At 36.0% G+C, this 20,045-nt stretch overlaps 1 protein-coding gene across 7 annotated transcripts in view; it reads right to left on the bottom strand.

Moving 5' to 3' along the window:
* scai (suppressor of cancer cell invasion) overlaps positions 1 to 20,045 on the bottom strand; it is a 53,065-nt gene that overhangs the window by 4,551 nt on the left and 28,469 nt on the right. For 3 of the 7 annotated variants that reach the window (XM_087253626.1, XM_087253628.1, XM_087253627.1), the window contains exons 3-13: positions 12,426 to 12,521; positions 12,134 to 12,220; positions 11,951 to 12,049; positions 11,757 to 11,853; positions 11,229 to 11,327; positions 8,820 to 8,972; positions 8,505 to 8,645; positions 8,255 to 8,356; positions 5,824 to 5,902; positions 3,058 to 3,157; positions 2,843 to 2,924 (exon numbers count right to left, since the gene is read on the bottom strand). In XM_087253626.1, coding sequence (XP_087109752.1) covers positions 2,843 to 2,924; positions 3,058 to 3,157; positions 5,824 to 5,902; positions 8,255 to 8,356; positions 8,505 to 8,645; positions 8,820 to 8,972; positions 11,229 to 11,327; positions 11,757 to 11,853; positions 11,951 to 12,049; positions 12,134 to 12,220; positions 12,426 to 12,521 — 1,135 coding nt within the window. Of the gene's footprint in view, positions 1 to 186; positions 1,909 to 2,130; positions 2,925 to 3,057; positions 3,158 to 5,823; positions 5,903 to 8,254; positions 8,357 to 8,504; positions 8,646 to 8,819; positions 8,973 to 11,228; positions 11,328 to 11,756; positions 11,854 to 11,950; positions 12,050 to 12,133; positions 12,221 to 12,425; positions 12,522 to 20,045 lie in introns of those variants that run through there. The other 4 variants (XM_087253629.1, XM_087253630.1, XM_087253631.1 and 1 more) reach the window with 2 other exon arrangements.

The raw sequence follows: 20,045 nt of genomic DNA, 5'->3' as shown, positions 1-20,045 counted from the left end.
GACAGATAAAAAGAGTTATATTACATGACAAATACAGTATCTTTACATTTCAAATTCTAATTTTGTCACATACATAATCATACACAGTACAGCACGTGTTTAAATGCTTTTTAGGACTCTCCTAGATTTTAATATATATAATCATATAATCATTCATTTTCCTTCAGCTTAGTCCCTTTATTCATCAGGGGTCGCAACAGCGGAATGAACCGGCAACTTATCCAGCATACAGTTGAAGTCAGAATTATTAAACCTCCTGAATTATTAGCTCCCCTGTTTATTTCTTTCCTCAATTTCTGTTTAACGGAGAGAAGATATTTTTAACACATTTCTAAACATAATCGTTTTAATAACTAATAATAACTGATTTATGTTATCTTTGCCATGATGACGGTAATGACAGTAAATAATATTTGACTAGACATTGTTCAAGACACTTCTATACACCTTAAAGTGATATTAAAAGGCTTAACTAGGTTAATTAGGTTAACTAAGCAGGTTAGGGTAATTAGGCAAGTTATTGTATTATTAGGTCTCATTATTAGGTTTCCTGTGATATTTAATAATTTTGCAAGTGATTATTAACAGTGCAAGGAACATTTAAAGTATTTGTTATTATATTTTTTTTTTTTCTTCAAAAGAAAGTCATATTTATTTTAGTCTGGCTGAAATAAAATACAATTTTACATTTATATAAATGATTTTAAGATCAATATTATAAGCTCCCTAATAAAATTATTTTTATTGGCTACAGAATGTCCAATGACTTGCCTAGTTAAAATAATTAACCTAGATAAGTTTAATACTAGTATCTTACAAAATAACTAGTAAAATATTATGTACTGCCATCATGGCAAAGACAAAATATCTAAATGAAAGAAATTAGTTATTAAAACTATTTGTTTATGATTATTTTAAATGTATTGAAAAAAAATTTATTTTTCACAGGAAGAATTATAGTTTTGCCTTCAACAGTGAGTATTATAAGCTCACTGGAAAATAAATATCACATACGAATGATGTGTATATGACACTTGAAATATTGTTTATTTTTATAGCCAGTGATGGGCAAAAATACACTAAAATGTATTTCAAATTAAAATACCAAATACCTCAATTTTAAATGTATCAAAATAAACTACAAAATACAGAGGCCACAACAAGTATAAAAAAAACAGTATTTTGCATTTTAAAAATATTACGAAATACTTTTACATGGGAGTATAACATTTCTTTGCAAACCTTCTATCAGTAGGCATATTCAATCAATTTGTTCACCATTAAATTGACTTAGTGAAGTAAACAATGTTTGATAACAACAGCAAGTTTAAGTCAGCCACTGTAGGACTTGTTTTTATGTTGTTTGTCTTATTTTCTTGGCATCTATATCAGCAATTCATTCAAAACTACTATTACATGTGCAGTTTACCCATCTCCCAAGATTTTTTTTAGTTTTGGTCATTTAACTGGAAAAGTCTCTCCACCTTATTGAACACCAGTACACCATCTTTAAGTGTTTAATTATTCGAAAAGTTCGTCTGAATTCCCACCTGCAGCACTGAGACTGAGAATGATTATTTGGCCAAGGCTCCACATCCTGTTCTTAAGGACTGATATTTTATTCCATCTCATTTCTTAAGCAAAGATGCATCATTTCCATCCATACTACAAGCGTTGACCACATTTCGTAATAAATTTTGTTTTATGACCTCAGGCTAAGGCAAATAACTGAGAAAGCATCAACCCGAGGGAGCATTTTATGCTGTCAAAGTATTTCACAGTATTTTAAAAATACAAAAATACAAGACACTAAAGTATTTTGATACAAAATATGAACCCATTTTCTTAAACCTAATCAAATACAAATTACAAAATACTATTTTGTATTTAAAATATGTATTTGAATTACTTGTATTATATATACTGCCATCCCTGTTTATAATCAGCTTATTTATTTATTTTAGTTTACTTTTTAATAATTTTAGGCGGCATGGTGGTGCAGTGGGTAGCCACACAGCAAGAGGGTCGCTGCTTCAAGCCTCGGCTGGGTCAGTTGGCGTTTCTGTATGGAATTTGCATGTTCTCCCCATGTTCGTGTGAGTTTCTTCCGGGTGCTCCGGTTTCCCCCACAAATCCAAAAATGTGGTACAGGTGAATTGGGTAAGTTAAATTGTCCGTATAGTGTATGTGTGTTAAAGAGTGCATATGGATGTTTCCCAGTGATGGGTTGCAGCTGGAAGGGCATCCGCTGAATAAAAAATATGTTGGATGAGTTGGCAGTTCATTCCACCGTGGCGACCCCATGATTAATAAAGGGACTAAGCTGAAAAGAAAATGAATGATTGAATTTTAGTAATTTTATTAGGAGAAATTTCCACTTTTATAAGCTGTGTGTTTTTTAGATACTCATACTGAGCCTTTTAAGAATTCTAACATTAATCTTACAAATTTGGAACTAGATAAAAACTTTAAGAGTAAATTCGCTCTACCTAAAGTGAATGTGTTATAAATGTACACAAGGGGGCGCTGCATTACTAATCTAAAGCAGCCGTCTATGGAAAATCATTTGAGGAAGAAAAACTGGAAACAAAGGGTGATCAAATCAGTCTCTGTGTTAAACAAAAACCTACAAGAGTGCTGTATTAAATTTCTGCATTAAAGGTGTCCTACTGTTGATTTCTTACTCTTCTTCTCATGAAGATCTCAGATCGCCTTATTTATAGAGCAACCACATGGCAGCTCTTGAATAATGAATGGCCTCATGATGTCACAGATGCTGCAATGATGGACGAAATGTGAGCGTGTGACAGAAAAGAAAGGCGATGGAGAGCTGAAGTCTCACCTTATAAGCTGTGCTGTTGGAGGAGTCGACAATGATAAACAGAGGTTTCCTAGTGAAGGGGAAAAGGTCTCCTGGGTGGAGGCTGAAAAACACACATTTGCGCATGTATGCGGGTTAAAATAACAGCTCAGTGTCTCGTATGCATAGTAAGCACATTATAGTTTCTATGTACAATAGGCTTGGTTGGCATAGAATGGGTGTCAATGAAGGCTCACCAGTGCATCTCTTTTTGTGCCTGGTTTCTTTTCTGCACCGTCTCACCATTCACCACATCTCGGTTAGTATTGGTCAGGACACCTCCAAAGTCATAAGGTCCTGTAGATTAAGAGAAACATTAGAATGTTAATATTTAATAAGAGTGGTCTCCTAAATAAAATAATGAATGCCTTCTGTGAAGATGTAGATAAATGTAGATTTTCTGTGGATAAGTGTTTGATTTGTGATAAGCGAAGAAACATGCTCATATTTATTATTATTATTATTAATAATAATAATAATAATAATAATAATAATAATAATAACAATAATAATAATAACAACAATAATAATAATAATATGCCGGAAAATGTCAATCTATAATCAAATACAAGTGAAAAGCTAAGAAATTTAAATATTATATTATATTACATTATTCATTCATTTTCATGTTGGCTTAGTCCCTTTATTAATCCGGGGTTGCCTGAGCAAAATGAACCGCTAACTTATCCAGCAAGTTTTTACACAGCGGATGCCCTTCCAGCTGCAACCCATCTCTGGGAAACATCCACACACACATTCACACACTACGGACAATTTAGCCTACCCAATTCACCTGTACCGCATGTCTTTGGACTGTGGGGGAAACCGGAGCACCCGGAGGAAACCCACACGAAGGCAGGGAGAACATGCAAACTCCACACAGAAATGACAACTGACCCAGCCGGGGCTTGAACCAGCGACCCAGCGACCTTCTTGCTGTGAGGCAACAGCACTACCTACTGCGCCACTGCCTATATTATATTATATTATATTATATTATATTATATTATAGGTAGTCATGGTGTACATGGTTTTCTATGCATTTTAACAAAAAATTAAATAAATCATAAACTGTTGTTTGTCCTTTTTGTCAATTAAATTTGTTAACTGCAAAAATATAAATGTTAACAAAGTTTAGTGTTTTCCTCTCATCAATATAATTTTTTTCTCATTTTTGATGGTTTATTTAACATATAACTAACAAAAAAAACACAACAAAAAATAATGTACAAGGGCAGATACAGAATTTTCTTTTTGGCCAATACTTAATATTTGATTGGATTGAAAATTAGACATTACTATAAGCAAAAATTTCTGTTAATGTATTTACATCATATCAGTCTGTGCTGTCTTCTGTTTTAAATATGAAACATCATAAATAATTAGCCAGGTTTCAAATTAGGTGGGTTTCCATCAAGTTTTTAGAGCTTTAGAGTTGTTAGTATTGGTCACCTGGCAACCAATAGTAAATAAGGTGAGCATAATGGAGATGATTATTAATCACATGGGTGTACTGTTCGCTACATCAGAGCTTTTTCGGCACTTGCGTTTCCCTCTTCCATTACTCGCATTACCCTTCTTTGCCAAAACACCTCATGTAAGTGCAAAAGCATATTTAAATTTGAAATGACTGTTTTCATTATTTTTCTCATGCGATACTTTAAAATGCGCATTAACACAGGGGGATGTTAACCCAGCTATTGAGTCCTCTAATTCCTCTAATCACACTAGAACATGAATCAATACTGAGTAAAGAACATGTGTGCTTAAAGAAGTCCCCAAGAAATCAAAAATAACCATATGATTATGTTCGCTCACTTTGCTAGTTTTGTGGTGAACAAGTCATCTGTGCATGTCATTAAGAGAAAAAAAGTTTGCGCTTCTAATCTTTAATGGAAATCTGAAAATGCATGTCCTGTTTTTTTCCTGTTTGTTAGCAACTGGGCGTGGCTAACATACTTAACCACGCCCCTCCAACTGTCAGTTTTTACAACAAACAGAAATGGCGATGCCTGAGATGCCTACTTTACTATATGGATGGCTTACGTAAAACTGACTTTCTTGTTAACTTCCAGCCACAACCGTGTCTGATCTGGCAACAACCCTGTTTTATGACCAAAACAAGACATATTTATTCACAAAGTGTTTATTCGGATATCCGACCAATGTTGAAACAAAAGAATACAAGAACAAAGCATTTCAAACTGATATTAAGCATTTCAAAATAGCTATATCAGCCTGGATTCGAATCCACTATCCCTGCATGGTAGTCGGGAAGCCTTACAGCTCCACTAAACCACTTGAGTTCAACTCTACAAAGTGGGGTTTAATCCCTTAATTTGCTCAACTTTTCTTTGCTAAAGCGGTTCCAGTGCAATACATAAAAACTGACCAATAGGTGTCACTGAAGAGTGGGGTTTTGAAACGTTTCGAAGCTTTGACACATTTGCTTCGACGGTTTTAGTGTTTCATGAAGCCTCGCTTTGCCCACCACTACTTTACTACATCCATTTAACTTGCAGTAGAAAAAAAAGCCACAAGCACTGTTTTCTCATTTTATATTCCGTTTCTCTAGAAATTATGTCACAATAGGAAAAAAAGTTAACGGTCGCATCTTCCAGTTCATGGGAACTTTAATTAGTGTCTATAATCAGTGAGGACCATCTGCAGCTGTGTGTAATCAAAGCTCATGAACAGCAGGTGTGAGGTGCTGAGGTTTATGGGATGTGTAGTCTGGTTCAGTGGCAGATGTGATGTGTAGAGCGTCCTCTAGTGTGTCTGGTGGGCACTCAACTTGGTGACTATATAAAGCTGACATGCAGACATGACAAATGACTAATTTGATTGACTGAACAGCATTCCAAGAGCGCTTACATTTACAAGACACTTCTGTAAACATTACGAAAACAATATTCCAGATCGTCTGGACTGAAAAGCAATGTGCTAAAAACACAATGGTGTACCTTCACTCTCAGAGCGTCCAGTGGGGAAAACTCCAGTGGCAGAGAGATACACCAGCAGGACACTATTGGCCGGCAGCTCCTAGCAATATAAGAATCGGTGAGAGAATAGAAAACCTTTAATGACTAGAATGAAAAAGTAAATCCATTTAATCAGCTAATTAAATGAGAACATTTACAATACTACAAACAGGAAAGCAGGGTCACAGCAAGCATAATTATTAAGTTCAGTGCTACACTGCCAGAGCATCTCAGTGCAGCCCTTAAGACAAAATATATTTCAAAATGCAGCATTTAAGAACTCATCTTTGCATGCAGACACACACACCATAGCTAATGATAGGAAATGTTTCCCGAAGCACATGCAAGATCCTATGACAATTATTCATCTAAACAAAACATGATGCAAGAAAAAGAAAAGAGCCTAAAAATAGTGGTGTCTGAATGTTAAAAATGAACACTGCACAAGCATGTAAGATCTGAGTCATGTGTGCGTGTGGGTTTTCCTCACACTCCTGAGGTGCTACGCTTCAGCGGAGCAACAGGCAGAGCCGATAGTAACACAGTAACACCCCTGTAGCACTCCATGCTGCCACACTCACAATCACACATGAGGCAACACTCAAGACAACACAACTCCAACATCACCATAATGAACTGATAATACAAGAAACACAGCTTTAAAACATCTTTTTGATGTTTGTCTCATATTTTTGAAATTATAATGAGCTATTGGGGCTGTGTTGATGTATTTTGTACAGAAAGAGGTCTTCGGAATTTGTGAAAAATCCATTTTTTTAGTAGCTATAATTTTAGACATTTTTTACACAGGGATTTATAATAATTCATAGCTATGAGCTGAATCACAACATTTGATTTCAAGCTAATATATCTACGGGGGAAACAATACTGCATACTGCATATCAAGTTTATTATCAAAGATGCATAGATGCAAAGATGAAGTATTTTGGTATTTTTAAAGAGTAAGAAGATGATCAAGCTATTTACAGTCCTAAAGATCTTATTTTTGTGTGTGTGCTCTGCAGATGGGTTAACCATACGTTTAAAGGGGACCTATTTAACCCCTTTTACAGGATAAGCCTTTGGTGTATGCAAAGTTTCAGCTCAAAATACCGTCATATAATTTATTATAGCCTCTAGAATCTACCCATTTTGGTGCATGAATACATTGTAGATGTTTTTGTAGCTTGTGGTTGTAAATGCTACTTCTCCCTGCACCCTATTCCCACGTGTGTGTCCGCTTCTCATCATGCTTTACGTCAGATAAACAGCACTTTGATGAAGCTGAAATACAGCTCAATAGTAAAAAATACCAAGTTTAATTGATGTACTTGAGGTGGAGCTTATTCAAGCCTTTCTGAAATGATGAGTCTTACACAAATGCCTTGCAGTACACACACACACATGGTGATTATATTGGTTAAAAATTACATGGCGAATTTACTGTCTGACAAACATGCTGTTTTAAAACGTTATAATCTTCTAAAACATAAAAGTCACAGAAAGTTGTAACAAATTCTGTGGACATGTGTATACATGTTAATATACAAACATGGCGCCTGTCAATCGATTAAATGGGTAGGGAAAACTACACTCCTACGTCACATTTCTGTGGGCCTCAAAATCACTGGGATTTGGGTCCTATTTTAACATCAGGAAATAAAAAAAGAGACTTGCTGGGTTTATATCAGTCCAATTTGACAGTGGACACACTATACAAACAGTTTGTTCGGTCCAAATAGCAACAGACATCAGTCTGTCTATGGCAGAGGTGTCCAAACTCGGCCCTGGAGGGCCGGTGTCCAGCAGATTTGAACTCCAACTTGCCTCAACACACCTGCAAGAATGTTTCTAGAAAGCATAGTAAGAGCTTTATTAGCTAGCCCATGTGCGTCTGATTGGGGCTGGAACTTTGCAGGATAACGGCCTTCCAGGACCGAGTTTGGACACCCCTGATCTATGGGTCTTAAGTTTAAGTGTTTACCATATTTACTTTTACCATTTCTTATTAGAGCTGTGTTATATTGTGAAGTATAATTCAAATTTATAATAGCTGTTTACAATTTTCTATACATTAAACCATACAAACATATTTATTAAAGGTATTAATTTGTGTGGTGAATTCAGAAATCATTCAATATTGTGATCCAGAAAGCAGTTCCACATTTTTTTGGTGAAAAAAAAAAGTATTTACTTTAAAGAAAAATCTATTTTGAAATTTTGAAATGAAATTACATATTTTTTATCTTTATTATAAACTTAATTATTATTTAAAACCCTTACATTTGGTCATTTATCAATATGCTAGCGTACTACATGGCACAACTTTTAATATCAACTGGACGTAAACGACAGCATGGATTATTAACAATGAACTGACAGGTGCTAAAAAGAGCCAAGACATCAGCCAAACCTTGAAGGAGGCAGACAGGAAAGTGTAGAGCTGGCTGAAGGTTGGTTTGTAGAGGAGATATTTATGAGGGTTCTCTCTCTTGGCCGGCTTTTCATTGGGCTCCTATAATGAGAGAGATAAATGAGTGAGAGAGGAATCGAGAGACACAGAGAGCAGGCGGAGCGAGAAACAACAGTGAGAGAGACACCGAGAAAGGTGAAGTACTGAAATAGCGAGGAAGGAAGGGTGAAAATACTCAGAAACACTCAACATAGAGAGTGACAGGGAGAGTGTAAGAGTCTTCTCTTACAAGTGTCCCTGGTTTGGAGCTTTGCGTAGCCAGGTTCACCGGTTCCCTCTCAAGCGCTTGAAGCATTCTAAACATATCGATGGTCAGCTCGCTGAACTTCACCTGCAAACCAAAAGAAACCCAATCATTGCAACAACAAAAAAAGGACTGAGATAAAACACGTTAGATAAACCTACACCACAAATTTGAAGTGTCTAATCATTTACATAAGAAAGAACTGCTTGAATTCGACATATTATGTAACTAGTTAGGTGTTTTGCTGTACTGTACTCCCACCTGGTTATTACAGTTGCCAACGATGAGAGCATCTGCCAAGGTGAGCTGGCCAACCACCATGCCCTGCTCCAGAGGGGGCACACCTCCCTCCTGCAGCCGATTGGAAAGGACCACCACAGCATTGTCATCATTCAGGATCATCAGAGGATCGGCCTGTGTAGAAATAAACAGTACATTTGTGGATTTGTAATGTAATGTATTTTTTATTTATTGCCATGTCAGCAACCAAGGCTATTTTCATGGCAAGAACATTTCAATATTAAATAGACAATTAAAAACAACAAACAAATTAATACATAAATTAAATAAGATTTATAGTGTTAATACATGACAAGAATTTTTCCTGGTGTCACTTTGTTAAAATTGTCCTTTTTTAAAATTGTTCATTTCTTTAATAAAAGTCTTCTGGAATCATTAAAGGACAGTCCAGTAAAATGTGTACATTTTTGTAAAGGTTTAAACATATTTGACAAACAAAAGTGTTTGTTTTATACAGTCTAACAGGAGGCACTAAACCCGGCCTTTAAGTAACAATCAAGATCATTTACACTGGAAAAAAATCTTGCTCCCTTCTCATGTTTAGTTGAATCAAATCAAATTATGTTGCAATCTTAACTTTCATTAGTCAAACTGACTAAAAATACGAAGGTAAACATATTAAAATATTAATATCAAAATAAGATTATTAATGTAAAGTATTAAAGTATTAATAAAGTAAAACATTTGTTGTCATGACTTTTTGTCATATCATTTTTACAGAGTAAGAATAGGAATAGTGGTCTTAAAAGACCATGTTTGACTTGTTGACATGTTTTGTTAGTATTGTTAAGGGATTGTTTACACAAAAATAAAGATTTACTTACTATTTACTCTCCCTCAAGTGGTTCCAAACCTTTATGAGTTTCTTTCTTCTGTTGAACACAAAAGAGGGCATTTTGAAGAAAGTGGAAAACCATGGACTTATTACCTAAATACTAATTCTATGAAAGTCAATGATTTAAGTTTTCCAGCTTTCTTTGAAATACCTTCTTTTGTGTTCAACAGAAGAAGAATCTCAAATAGAACAGTGAGTAGTTGATGACAGAATTTTTATTTTGGGGTGAATTTTCCTTTTAAGTTAAAGGGTTAGCTCAACCAAAAATGAAAATTCAGTCATTATGAATTAGGGTTTAAAATGCATTGGTAAACAGCAGAATGAACCAACCATTACTTTCAGATCTAATCCCAACACTAAGAGCAAAATAAAGTGTATAGTGGGTGTTGCCCAGGACTGGGGGTAGTCCTATGAAACACCCAGTATACACTATGGCCGACTTAGTTTGTCCAATCCACCAACATCGCATGTCTTTGGACTGTGGGGAAAATGGGATCATATCTGTTTAATGTTTAAGACTTTACATAACCCGACTTCACCATTAAATCAGTTTGTAAATATTAGAACGACTGCTCATCAAACTACTAGAGGAGGTGACAGAGGGGACTGCATTATTCCTCTCAAAAAAAGTAAATTCAGTCAATCTGTATTTTCAGTGAGAGCTGCTAGGGAATGGAACTCCATCCCACCAACAATGAGAAGATCATGCACTTTTCGTTCTTTTCAGTCTCATGTTAGAAATTGGTTATTGACAAATCAGCATTGTCAGCATTAGTACTGTATTCTTGACACATTTGTACTGTTGTATTTGGCTTTTTGTCCTCTGCTGCCATCAGTCTGTTCTTTTTTTTCTTTTCTTTTTTTCTTTACTTTTTTAACTGTATTTTTTATGAAAGTGTATTTAATGTTTAATGTTGTGCTTCTATTTTAGGTGTGACTTTTTTAACATTCTGTAAAGGGTCTACGGATGAAAAATAGCCATTCTTGGCTAATTCTGGCACATTTTACAGTAATGTTTATTAATGTGCATTCACCCTGTAAACAAATAAACTAAACTAAAAAAAACTCAGAAAAAAACCCAAACAGGCATGTTGAGAACTTGCTCCACACAGAAACACCACCTGGTCCAGCCAGGACTAGAACCAGTGACCCTCTTGCTTTGAGGCAACAGTGCTAAACACCATGCTGTTCAAATATCATACTGCCATGTATCCAAACTGTTATTGCTCTTGTTATTTCCCTTATAGTTGCCATTAAAAGTTAATGCCATTAAAACATTAAACAGAATTAAAAGTTTCTCACATTCACAGAAGTTTAAGGAGTGGGTCAAAAAATAATATTATACAAAATTAGTTTATTTTCCTCTAAACATTAGCAATAGGTAGAAAAAAAGATATTACATTACATCCTATTTCACATGGCAAGTCACGGCATTATGAAAGTAATATGGATTCTGAATGTCATTTCCTGGTGACTTGTGTGCATTTGTACTGATGCCGCTTTTATGTATGCTTTAAAAAATTCCAAAAGCCCACCTCCACAAAAGCTGCTACTTCCTGCAGCACCAGATTCCACTCTAACTGGTCCTCAGTGTTGAAGCGCTGGGTGTAGTCCTCAATCTCCTCCGAAAGTTCCTGCAGAATTCACCGCAGGTGCTCTCAGACACAACAATAAACAGCAAACCGTGCTTATTCAAACAGTAAACGGCATACTGTGAGTATGGGGATTACTCCTTTGTGAATCCAAACATAAAACACAACAGAAAGATGCTTAAATAAAAAAGGAGGAAATTTTATTTAAAATAAAATAAATAATAAATTAATAGATTTTTTAAATGCTATATTTTTTACAAAATGTATATGATTAATGGATAAACAGTATGCAATTTGACAGTGCCAAAATTGATGAGGCATGAATTTTGTCTTTATTCCAGCAGCATAAGTGGCCAACACACTGTCTGTGCTGAATTATATTTTTTTGGCAAGAACCTCCGTTCAAATCAAAATCTATAGTAAGCCATAGACGAAATAACTGGTCTATTTGATCTGCTGTCCTTTACTTACCTTCACTAACACCTTAACCAGGTCCATCTTGTTGAGCAACAGACAAACAACAATAAACCGAGCGTAATACCTCAGCTTTTTTACAACCAGCTCTGGCCTGTGCAAAGAAGATGGGACAAGATTAATCAACAGTATAAGATAGAAATATAAGTTTGTTACTTTGTTCGTTATGATTTATTTTAGCTTCTTTTCACCTGTCTTCTTTGTTGACCTGGTGGTAATATGACCGTTGGCGAATTGCCGAATAGAAAGAGAAGGCTTCATTTAGGTAGCTTGTTTCTGAAGTGCGGAGGCTGAAAAAGAAGAATATGATAAAGCTAACAACATCAAAAAGAGAAACATGCAGAATAAATAGCTGGGTTAAAAAGGCTCCTTACTAGTAATGGTAGTACAACTGGCCAATTTTTGAGGCCACTTCACCTATCTGCCACCTCTTAAGACCATACCGGTTGTCCAGGACTTGTCTATTCTCCAGTAATGCAAAGCCAAATAAGAAATCATCTGTTATTAATGTTGACATCATTGGTGCAGAAGAACAATCAGAGGGAAGTCTGACCATGCACGTTAAATCTTTAGATCTACAAGCCAAGGAACCAACTTTTATTTCTGAGCTTCTGATAAAAAAACAAACCTTTCTGTTTCAAAAATAGCTCTATCTAGAGGGCTGACCTGTGCTGCTGCTGAAACTTCCACAGCTTGGTGTAGACGTCAAACGTTCGGCCAAAATAGGACTGCCACTGCTTGTGTCCATATTGAGGCAGATCCCTGCAGGAGTGTGAGAGAACAAACAAGAGAAACGAAGCCAAATTCAGTAAAATGATACGTTCTCCTCAATTGCTGTTACTCAAGCCTCAATGTAATGCTTTTAGGAATTTTTGACATTAAATGGTCAATTAAATGATCAAGTTTTTGTGTTTAAACAGTCAACATTTGGACAGGAAGATATGCCACTGGAATTAGAAGTAAGAATTAGTATGGAGAAAGTATATAGTAAGGATTGCTTGATTGCTTGATATCATCAATTTGTATTTGGAAAGACCATACTGGAATTCGGTACCAACCAATACTGGAATTTTAAAAATGGCCATTTCCCGCTAATTTGAGACACTGTTAAGCATGTTCTTTTACTGCTGATTCGCCACTGTATTCACAGGCTCAACAGAAATGGCTGATTGGTCATAAAGGTCATCAGTTCACAGAACTCACCGCAGTTAACGGAGTGTAACCACAGATACAGGGACACTGGAGCATTTTAAAGCTGTGATTCATCACTGGATCACTCATATGTGAGCTTTTAGACAAACCAGCTGATCGACCTGACTTTGAAATTCTTAAGTGTCCCTATATTTGTAGTTACACTTAGTAAACAGTGGTGAGTTCGGTGAACTAAACTTCTCGGCCAATCACAGTCATTTCTGTTGAGCGCAATGGCAAATAAGCCATCAGGAAGCAAGCTCAACATCGGGAAATGGAGGTTTTTAAAACTTCAGTACCGATTGATATTGAATTCCAGTATTGTGACAACCCTACTAGACCATAATACCACAGTATGGATATTAAAGTGATAATATATACAACAGGTTCCAAACAATTGTCAGGAGGAAAATCTATTCTTAGTAATGAATGCAATAATAAGTTCATACATCAATTCTCCCAGTCACATAACTCAATTACTCATAGAGGAAAGTTTTTAAGGGGTTCTATAATAGTTAACATCCAGGTGATATTTGCACCTTTTGTAAGAATGAGTGTGAAGACATTTGTCACTTGTTTTTGTCATGCAATGTATCATAATTGTTTTGGAATGATCTAAGTTCATATTGCTTTTCCAAGGTTAGTATGAGTGGTAGTTTGCATCTTAAGGATGTTATTAGTAATTTTGAAAACCAAAACAAGTCGTTACAAGCCACTGTGAACTTTCTTATACTTGCTGGGAAATTTTACTTTCACAAACAGAGGTTCCTTTAAAAAAATCTATTTTTATAGACTTTCTATGTGAAATAGAACATTACATTAAATCATTAAATTTTTTTGTTAATATTATGAGATACACTGCAAAAAAGTTTTTCTTACTTAGATTTTTTGTCTTGTTTCTAGTCTAAATATCTACAAATTCTTAAATCAAGAAGCATTTTCTAGACAAGCAAAACATTTTGTCTTGTTTTGAAAAAAATAATATGCCAAAATTAAGTGAGTTTTTCCTTAAATCAAGCAAAATAATCTGCCAATGGGGTAAGCAAAATAATCTTATTAAATATCGCAAAACAATATTATTTTGCTTACCCCATTGGCAGATTATTTTGTTTGATTTAAGAAAAAAACTTTTTTATTGCATTATTATTTCTTTTAACTTTTTTAATGTACTTTTTGGTTTTGCTCTTTATCTTGTGTCTCTAATGTGAATATTGTGTAAAGAAGCTATTCACTTTTACTGTATTCTGAGTTGTATTATACAGTTTCTTAAAATAAAAAAATAAAAATAAAAAAGAGATACTATATACGAACAAATAAATATTACAAATAATAACGAACAATTTGTGAAGCACTGGTAAACGTTAAAACAGCAACGTGTTAAAATGTATTTACCAATTGTTTAAAAATAATATATACCGCTATTTCCAGTACTATCCAGAGTATTCATACAGAATATAAAAGTCACAATGCAATCTAGTTCAGAGGCCTAGATTTATCCACTGGTTGATGATTGGATGATGGCAGATTTGAAGGCAAGCTGACATTTCATTTTAGGAAGGGACTTGGTTTAAATTTGGACTAAATGACTTGGGAAGTCCAGAAAATGTCACCAGAAAGATCACACACATATAGACAAAAACAAGGATTTTAATAATAGATGAAGTGATAAAAAAAATTCACTTTGTGGGAGCGTCTCAAAGACAATTTGAATGAGTGACTAAAATCAAGACCCTTGTAAATAACAATAACCTTATTTGATGTTAAATAAAATGTGCAATCCTATCACATTTACTTTTTAGGGGCTATTTAACCCTGCAATTATGATGCAATTTCAATCTGATCACAACAAAACTAAACGCAGAGGCAAAACGTGTACTTCCAACCACTTTCTGAGGTTGAAAACGCATTTGATCGGCTTGCATTAAGAGCATAAACAATCATAGGGCTGAATGCATTCAAACAGTCACAAAAGATCACTTTGCAGACCCAACATGTAATTTTCGTAGGTAGTATTCTAAGAAATGCACCAAAACAATACGGATTATGATGAAAATCATAGTTGATCATACACTTTTTTTTCATTTGATTGCTTTCCTGCTTACTAATATGCCATATAACATGGACTATGTTGTTACGGTGGCGCAATGGGTAGCACAATTGCCTCACGGCAAGAAGGTTGCTGGTTCAAGTCCTGGCTGGGCCAGCTGGCATTTCTGTGTGGAGTTTACATGTTCTCCTTGTGTTCGCATGGGTTTCCCCCGGGTGCTCCAGTTTCCTTCACAGGCCAAAGGCATGTTGTGTAGGTGAATTGAACCCCAAAGTGTATGTAAGTAAATGCAAGTGTGTATGTGTGCTTCCCAGTGGTGGATTGCAACTGGAAGAACATCCGCTGCATAAAACATATGCTGGATAAGTTGGCGGTTCATTCCGCTGTGGCGACCCCAGATTAATAAAGGGACTAAGCCGAAAAAGAAAATTAATAAATGAATGAACATGAACTATACATACGAAAGTAGTGTATCAATTTATTTAGAGAACAAAAAATGAAGCATGGAGAATCAGATAATGCTGTTTCCCTTGTATCTCCACACAATACACAATAGAACCTGCTTTTTGAATATGATCGAGGTCCTATGACTCATTGCTTTAATGACTGGTTTGTTTTACAAACAGTTGTATTAAAACCCACGTATAAACCATTTCTACCTTGACACTCATAATCCAAAACAACAGCAGAAGAGCCTTTCAAACACACAAGTGGTCATGGCTGTCATGGACTTCTAATCAACATCGTTGCAGCGATGATAAGAGGACATGGGTGGTGGGGGAGAGCAAAAACAGCAATCAGAGAGAGTCAGAAAGTGCGAGTGTTTGGGCAGGGCTGTGGTGAGTCATAGTGCTACTGATGATGTGAAGGAATTTGATGAGCTATGGCAATCAGCTGGAGAAGTAGCTCTTTTAGCTCCGTCGCCTCTGCTCGCTCTTTCTTTCGTCCTTTTTCCCCCCGAACCCTCCCAAAACACCTCTAGGCCCTATTGTTATCATCAGAGGGTTGCTATGACAACAGAAGCAAGGGCTGGAGAAGGAAGGGAGGTTGCGAATGTAGCAGGTAATGCAAAAATCCCTCATTTACACATGCTCCCACATGATAAACCTGTATCGGGTCATTCAGGGAGAGGTGAGGAGACAAAAGATAGTGTCCAAGAATGCCCTCAAGTTAATTCACAATGCTACAAACGTCAATTAAACGCTTGCGCACAAACACACCTCCTTTCATTCATGTTGATTTGGTTCAATACGGCGGAGCTTGTGCGCATTTGATTTCTAGAGCTTTCATTCATAACATGAATTTCTAAGCGCTGTGAGGTTATAAAAGGTAGATCTGCGAGATTTACGGTTCACCTTGTTGCCCTTGTGGGCTGAGAGAGACAAGGTCAGGAAGGAGATAGGTGCAGTCATTAGGCAGGGCTTTAATTTCACTACATGCACCATTAATTTCCCATCCTCTCTGACAGCATTAATACCCAAAAGACAGATTCACTGTCAGAGCTCAGCCAGGGACAGACCTGTAAATTAGGGACGGCAGGAAAGGAGGGAGATGGACGCTGTGTGTGCAGATGGGGTCAGATGTGGTATGGTTGAGTAAAGCCCGGGACACAACAAGTTGACATCAAAAAAAAGTAGTGGTGATGTCTGATACTGTCTGGACCAAAAAGCTACTTGTGAACACACCAAAAGGACAACAGCAGACTGAAACGAGAATGCTTGGTCTGCGTGAGAGGATTCATCTTTCCATGCCTGAAGATTGCAGCATTATCATTCCACAAAGGGAAACCAGAACTACTGTAGTGCTGCACACATATAAACAGTAAACAAAAAAAAATTAAGAGAAAGAGAAAAATTATTACAATTTAATTTTAATTATGTTCCAGTGAATTATATAGAAAAACGATATAGCTAGCATTTGACAAAGGAGAACTTCCAGAATCTCTCCCAGTTCAGTTCTGGATTCGGCTAAAACTCTCCAATAGACGAAGCTGTGGATTGTGAGTCACACCCTGTATTTTTATTGGTTAAAATTGATAAATGTTTTGATGATTCTGCGATTCATCAAAACATTGGCAATATATTCTAGAACTGATATAACTATACTGATTATATCTTCATAATATTATATTTCACTGTTATACCAATATGTAAGAAAAATTTGGTGGTTGATTAACTATGCCTTTAAAAATCAAAACAACTGAAAACACTTGTTATTTTGACCAAATGGTATTTTCTGACAAAACAAAGTTCTAAATGACAACATTTTTAATAAGAAATGTCAAATTTGATTAGAGTTCATACATTCATTTTCTTTTCAGCTTAGTCCCTTTATTAATCTGGGGTAGCCACAGTGGAATAAATTGCCAACTTTTCCAGCATATGTTTTAAGCAGTGGATGCTCTCCCTGCTGCAACCCAGCACTGGAAAACACCCATAGACTTTTGCATTCATACCTACACATACGGCCAATTTAATTCAATTCAATTCACCTATAGCGTATGTCTTTGGACTTGCGGAGGAAAACGGAGCATCCGGAGGAAACCCACACCAACACAGGGAAAACATGCAAACTCCACACAGAAATGACAACTGACCCAGCCGGGGCTTGAACCAGGGATCTTCTTGCTGTGAGGTGACAGCGCTACCCACTGTGCCACCGTGATCAAAGTTGTATAGAATAAAATAAATATTACTATGTTACTCAAACACACACTCAGTCCAGTAAATCCAGAGACTGCCCGTTAGACTAGAGTAGAGCTGCACAATTAATCGGAAAAAGATCACAATCTCGTTTTGACCTCCTAGGCGATCTTAATCCAGCATTTCTACGATTCTGCCAATCATATTTTTAAGTTCAGGAGAGAAGAAAAGGCGGCAGCACAAGTCTTCACATTGTTTTACATACGTTGTTTAGCAACATGGACACCAATGGTGTTGAAAGAGTAACATACCGTATTTATAAGGAATAATTCACCCAAAAATGCCATTTCTGTCTTAATGTAATGAGGTTTTCGTGGCCGCGATATCACACGTGACCTGAGCTGCAGACCGTGAGCTGTTACCACAGAGAGAGCGGGTGCGCGCCTGTGAATGAAGTCTACTTTAGTGAACAGAACCTGCATAGGCTGTAAACAACAAGTAGTAAAGTTGTAAGTAACATTTAGTTTATGGAACAGAGTGGTCATTTGAGAGCTGCGCGGGAAGTATGAACTGCACTTAGCAGTGAAAATGAAACCAAATGCATGCACATCATTTAAATAATCATATCGCATTAGAGAGTTATGATTGCAACAAGCTTTTAATATGTTTTTATTTCATAGTGAACACAGAGAGTTGTGCATGAAAATAAATGTTCAACAGCATCACTATAACTACTCTAGCCTACATATTGTTAAATATAATGCAAGACAAGAGGGAATCTGATAATGACAAATGTCTGATATTACCAGTAGAAAAAAAATGTCTAATAATAGTGTCAATGACAGATTACAGGCATATGTCTGAAACATAATTCAACATCAGAATTATAAATAGTTGTATTCTGATGTAACCACTTCACTGTGCTTTAATGTCCAGGACCAATTTAATGTCTGTTCAAGTCCACCAATACAAAATTGAGCATTTTACCCAACAGTAGACCTACATATAATATTATTATAGTTTTTTTACCATATGTTTGAGAAATAACAATAATAATAGCCCACTAATATTAACCTTTCTTTTACATCTACAGAATCGTGAGAAAATCATTTATTTATTTTAAAGCAAAAAAAAAATCATGATTTTAGCCAGAATCGTGCAGCTCTAGACCACAAAAAGAAGAATACAAATATTTGAATTTGAAAATGTCAAAGCCACTTTAAGTGCCTCTTTATTGAGTCATGCTTGCTTAATAAAGACATACCAAAAAGGTGAGAGATAGTGAGAGCCATCAAGAAGTGGAAGCATTAGGTAAGGAAATGGGCCCAATTAATAATAGCTGTTTCATTACTGAATACTTCAGGGTGTTGCTAAGCATCAAATACAGAAGTAGGCCGTCACCGGTTAGACAGCCTAATTAGCATGGAGAAACAGGGCACAGGGGCGTGGCCTCATAACAAGTATGCAGTCCTGTATTTATAGTTGACACATGCTATCATTAAGTTATGAAACTTACAAAATCCATATACATGTACCATAATTGTTGTACTAAGCATTAAGACTTTCATGCAGGAGTAACGAGCAAATAAGAACTGAATGCAAAGTAAAACCTGGAGTGGTGCTACAATGCTAATGCTAACATCAGCTCAGAAAAGTGAAAGGGTTTTTTCCTATTTTTTCCTAGTATTAGAAGATTTACCATAATCACCCTTTAAAATAAAAACTGCTAGAAATTGAGACAAAACAGCCAAAATTGTGACAAAAAATACACAAACTCTATAAGGATTGTTTATCCTTTCAAATGCAGGCATGCAGGTGTTTTTCTTCTCTCCTTGTTTATGGTCCATCTGCTAAAAATCATATTTTTGCTTGTTTACAAAAGTAACAGCATACCTGTTTAAAATAGGGGTTACGTGGCAATATACTGTGACAAAGGTATAATCTATCAGATATTTAGTTTAATTTTATGCATAATGACAATGTGTTTTCAAAATATAAATATATAAATATGATCATTTAGAGCAGGGGTGTCAAACTCAGTTTCTGGAGGGCCGTAGCCCTGCACAGTTTAGTTTCAACCCTGCTCCAACACACTTAAGCCGTGGTCACACACTGGACTTTTCTCTCCATAGACTTCCATTCATACGCACGTGAATGCAACAGACCGGAAACACAAGCTTGTGCGACAAGTTTCGCAGTTCGCTGTGAACTCTGGAACTAGAAAATCACATCGCGTGACTGCATGAGACCAATAGAAGATCTAAACATGACAGACATTCAAAATATAAACCAATTACTTGCTTTTTTACATCTCTAATCATCCGGTTTAAACCTGCCTCTTTTCATAACAACGTACGACAGAATTTTCCATGCACAAACTCTAGTGTGACTGCGGCATTACCTGCA

The sequence above is a fragment of the Danio rerio genome, chromosome 5, assembly GCF_052040795.2.
Source record: "Danio rerio strain M-AB ecotype USA chromosome 5, GRCz13ab, whole genome shotgun sequence".
NCBI classification, from domain to species: Eukaryota; Metazoa; Chordata; class Actinopteri; order Cypriniformes; family Danionidae; genus Danio; species Danio rerio.
This window is presented reverse-complemented; position numbering and strand designations above follow the sequence as displayed.